This window comes from Oryza brachyantha, chromosome 12 (assembly GCF_000231095.2).
Source record: "Oryza brachyantha chromosome 12, ObraRS2, whole genome shotgun sequence".
NCBI lineage: Eukaryota > Viridiplantae > Streptophyta > Magnoliopsida > Poales > Poaceae > Oryza > Oryza brachyantha.
Window position 1 is genome coordinate 10,420,383 of NC_023174.2, and position 4,997 is coordinate 10,425,379.

At 42.5% G+C, this 4,997-nt stretch overlaps 1 protein-coding gene across 1 annotated transcript; it reads right to left on the reverse strand.

Moving 5' to 3' along the window:
- Positions 1–2,061: 2,061 nt before the first annotated feature.
- On the reverse strand, positions 2,062–4,198 carry LOC102709611 (40S ribosomal protein S11). Its single transcript, XM_006663922.2, has 6 exons — positions 4,111–4,198; positions 3,474–3,514; positions 3,289–3,389; positions 2,786–2,930; positions 2,610–2,699; positions 2,062–2,375 (listed from the first exon to the last, which is right to left on the reverse strand). The coding sequence occupies exons 1-6, from the start codon at positions 4,120–4,122 to the stop codon at positions 2,279–2,281; spliced, it is 486 nt and encodes a 161-aa protein (XP_006663985.1). The 5' UTR covers positions 4,123–4,198; the 3' UTR covers positions 2,062–2,278.
- Positions 4,199–4,997: the final 799 nt, after the last annotated feature.

The following is a 4,997-nucleotide window of genomic DNA, read 5'->3' on the forward strand; positions in this document are numbered from 1 at the left end:
GGTGCTAGGGAGGCGAGACGGCCGTGCACGCGTGGGGGAGCTCGACCCAGATTTGGCGCGAGGAATACGGCGACGACGGTCGGGCACGAGGGCGGCAGCGATGGCGACCGCGCGAGAGGGCCGCGGCGGCGACTGGCGTGCACGAATGGGGCCGAGGGAGGTGAGGCGTGCACGAATGGGGCCGAGGAAGATGACTAAACAGGGCTAGTCATCTTTGTATAATCTAGCGCAATCATTGATTGCCATTTATTTACTGACGTGGTTTTCTGCTTTTAATTGCTGCGGCCAAATGGCCAATACGTTGTACTTCTGGAGTTGTGCAAGTCATGACAGCACGTTACTGTATATGGTAATGCCAACCACAACATATATGACATAGTGAGTTTGTAAACAATTATCATGACAAAAATGTAAATTGTTGTTAAAAATATATATACCAAAACTAACTAGCAGAGTCATACAACATGTAAAAATTCCCAAACAGATTCTGATATTGAATGAGTTTTCACTGTGTCTGAGTGAAAGAAATAGCTCTTCACAACCGTAAATGAACTAATAAAATTAAGCCATCAGAAGTGAGATAATTATCCTTTTCTCTTATAAAACATACTAAGCAACAACATAACTCGGTGATGTGTACTTGTGAACTTCATCTTTCAAATCATCATTCCCGATATACACCTGTAGCCTTTGTTTGTTCTGGATGAAGTTTTGGGCCAACCAAATGATGTGGTCCAATATTTTTTTGGCACCTGCTCCATGTTTTGTTCCCTTATACCAACTAGAAATTGAGCTACCTACTGGTCTGTAGGATGCAGCATTTGTGCTGTTCCTTGATGCATCCCACTCTTCCCGCGGAATGCCAACATATAACGAGATGACAATGTGAGAGAGATGTGAATGGAAAGTGATATATATAGATCCGGAGTTCAGTGATTCAGTGTTGCTGCAAGGACAGATGAGAGCTAGATCACCGGATAAAGCTATTTATGAATTGCAATTTTAAAATTTTGCTACCATTGATTTCTATGAATCATACTGGACTGTACAGTCTCGTGCTTCTGCAGATGATCTACTGCATTTATAGTGAATACAATACACGTTGGCATCGTCTTTCACTTCTGATGATACTTATAAGCCAAAATTTAAGTTTTCAGCCTTAAATTTAGAGTTGATTTTGGACATTTTTCATCGTAGTTTATTTCCTAGCGTTGACACTTAGATTGGTAAGAATACATGTTTGAACGGAAGGATAGGCATTTTCGCATTGAATTCTTGTGAAATGGCAAAGTTTTAACTCCTTTTGATAGCTCCTTTGGAGGAAGTGGCACACAACTGATGCAAGGATTACATGATTTCATCTCAAAGACTCAAACAGAAAAAAAAAATGATTGCAGGATTTTGAGTTTCACTATGGCATGAGACGAATGAATGATGTACAGTTCAGTGAGCTCTTCAGATATTTCATCAAAGTTTCACAAATTGGCCAGAATTTGTCATGACCTTTTAAGTACTGCAATGGGCACCCAAATTCTAAAACCTTATTGGTTTTTCGCCCGAATTACATTTCAAGTTTCTCTTGCCCCTGTAGGCTGTAGTCTGTAAATGTTTGAAATGTTTCTAGAAAACAATCTTTTGGAATGCCCATGACTTCAAGGAACGTGCATCTCCATTGCGCAATCCTCTGAGACATTGAATCTTCTTAGAAGCAGGCTGCCACCAAAGCAGCAAAGGAAACTAATGTGACAAATGTTCTCCACTGCTACACGAGGAGCATTCTGGTCAGCTTTCATACGATCTAACCCTTAAGATCCCATCTTTGCACTTATGCCTATAAAACAAATTTTGAATTTGAATTTGATTCTAGGAATTCTTTTTATCATAGTTTAATTTTCAGCCTTTGCTTCTAAACGGTTAAGAACATATGTATAAAACTATTATTTTTAATAGTTAATAACCAATTCTCTTATGTTTAATTTCAGCAAAACAATAGGCTGTGAACTTGTATTTGATCAGACAAGTGAACATAAAATTTCTAGGGGAATCATGCTAGTGAGAATATATAAGGGCAATATAACCAATGATCCTGTCAGTCCGAAAGCGAAACAGACAACATAACAAAACTTTGCACGAGTAGACTCCATAAAACATTGTTCAGATGATGAAACTTCGTTTTGGTGGAACGTCTCCAAATCGAAAGGGTCAAAACACCAGTCCTGCAGGGACACTAAGCAAAAAGCATATGCCTATAAACTACCCATAGAACGAGAATACAAGCTCAGGCCGCAGTGAAGGCCTTCTTTCCTCCGCTGCCGCCGGTAGATCCAGCTGGGATGACTTTGAGGACGTTGAACCTCACAGTTTTCGACAGCGGCCTGTTGGTAACAAAAGAAATTGGTACTTCAGGAAACAAACCTCACAGTATAAAAGCACAAACTAAAAACAATGTTGTACACAAGTAACAATAGCCCTCTGCTAGTAATATCATAAGTCCAGCAGTGAGCATATTTGATTGATCCAGGACAAAAATAAGTCTGGCGGTGGTGAGCATATTTGATTGATCCAAGGAAAAAGTAAGATGAAACCCAGCTATGGCAGTAAGGTTTTACCTGCACTGGCCAATGATGACATGGTCACCTTCCTTGACACGGAAGCATGGGGAGATGTGAGCTGGAATGTTGGAATGCCTCTTCTCGTACCTGCAAGGTCGCAAGTTTGCCTTTTGAGTTAGGAATGAACAAAGTGGAACATAAAAATGACCCCAAAATCCCAATAGTATACTTGCCTCTGGTATTTCTTGACAAAATGGAGGTAGTTCCTGCGAACAATGATAGTCCTGTTCATCTTGGCACTATGGCATGTTCCAGCGATGATTCTGCCTCTGATCGAAACAGTTCCAGTGAACGGACACTTCTTGTCAATGTATGTCCCTGTAATGGCCAATCAATTGCTGAGTACTTACAATACATTGCATAAATCGCATGCACACATTATTCAGGCATGTTACATTATTAGTCAAACATAATGGAAACAGTGGATTAAAAAACTAGATAAGACTGCCAATTCACAACACAAAGCAATTGTTTCAGTAACAATTTAATGTTAACACAAGTTACTTCAGCAGCAACAGTAGAGTTTTAAACACACAATTCTTAGGTATAGTAATCAACTGTTTTCTAAGCATGAAGTACTGAGGCTAAGTCTTGGTCATTCTTCCACTGTTAAGGCTAGAAATAAAAACCTGGAATTCTGAACACAGCTAAAAAGACAAGCAAGAAACTAGCGTACCTTCAATCGCTTCCCTGGGGGTCTTGAACCCAAGGCCAATGCTCTTCCAGAAGCGGTTGCCACCCTTCCCTGGCTTCTTACCCTTGCCAGACTTCTTTGAGCTAAAAATCGAGAGAAGCTCAGTTGAGATATGTGCATTGCTAATACGACGAGGTAAACAACGGAAGGAGAAGCAGAACCCTAACCTTAGGAAAACCTTTGGCTGCTTCAGGAAAGCCTTCTCAGTCTGCACGATGGAAAAGGATGTAAATGTAAAATATCAAAACTACACAACCTCTATCAAGAACTACTCGCCCCATTTATATGCAAGAATTATAAAGAACAAACAAGACAAATCCTAATCCAAGCATGCTCATTGCTAAGCTCGACATTAACAATAGAACTGCCAAAACACCATAAACACGCTACTGCATCATGAATTTAAGCACTACTGCATCATGAATTTAAGTAGAGACGTCATCTGTTACCATAAGCATGGCATGGTGAACCTAGAATCGGCGATTGTAGTATCAAAATAACTGCCATAGCATCTTATCAAAACTGGAGCTAATAATCAAACATTGTTGGAAGTGAAATCTCATCATCCGGATAAATGCTAAGGGTGCCAACGATACAACCCACACCGTTCAAACTAGCCCATATCCAACACGAGAACTTCGCTAAATTCCTCCTGAGAACGCAGATGCGCGAAGCTAAACCAAAAAATTTCCCCGCGCTCTAGGCCCAAATCGACGCATACCAAGCAACATGGGCAGCCTCTCCTCGGAGAGGGAAGATCCAGGTCTCGAACGGAGGTATACGGTTCGGCTGGAGGAGCCTTACCTGCTCGGCCATGGCTGCGCGGCAGTGCGTCGACCGGCGAGGCGGCGGCGGCGCGCGGGGATCGGGAGAGCGGAGCGGCGAAGGGAAGTGGCGGCGCGGCGCAAACCCTAAGAGAGGGAGCGGTCTTATAGCGCGGCGACGTGGAGGGGGCCCGCGAAACCCTGGGCCGAACAAATGGGCCCTCGGCCCATAGACGCGCGCTTCCGTTTCGTCGTGGCGGCGTGCTGTGGGCCGTCCGATTGCAGTGATGGCTTGATCCGGTCCGTTCGGAGCCTCGGCTTCGACCTCGGGTGGTTAATTTTGCTTTTTAGTTGGTGAGTAGCTTGTCATCGTTTCAATTAATATATGAGCCTAGAGCATCTTCAAGAGATGTATAAAATTGATCTTAACAACTAAATTTTAGAAATTGGACTAAAAAAATATTTTAATAGGTTATCAAATGCATTCCTAAGAACAAGAGGAACATCACACGTGCACCTCGTCCTTACTTAGATGTAGCTATCTTTTTTTATCGGAATATCATGGTATATGCAACAACACGGTATGGAGTCCGGATAAGGTACAAGGTACACGTGATGAAGTAGAGATATGGTGTATGTCCTGATCACACGACTTGTTACCTTTATATATACTAAGCCACCGTAGTTGCATACCACGAAAACGAAAAAAACAATCTAGGTTTTTGTCTCCTCCTCTGTATCGCGCCATCGCTCATAGTCTACTTTGTCTCACTCAACGGCGTGCACCGGCGAATGGGAGAGTAGATCCGTAAAACCTTCGTCTTTGATGTCTTGCACTAGGAGAAGGTGGCAATAAGGCTTTTGGGTAGCATGTTGCGTGACTGTTCACTGATCTTCCATGACAGCTCGTCTACTTGTACGCTAGAG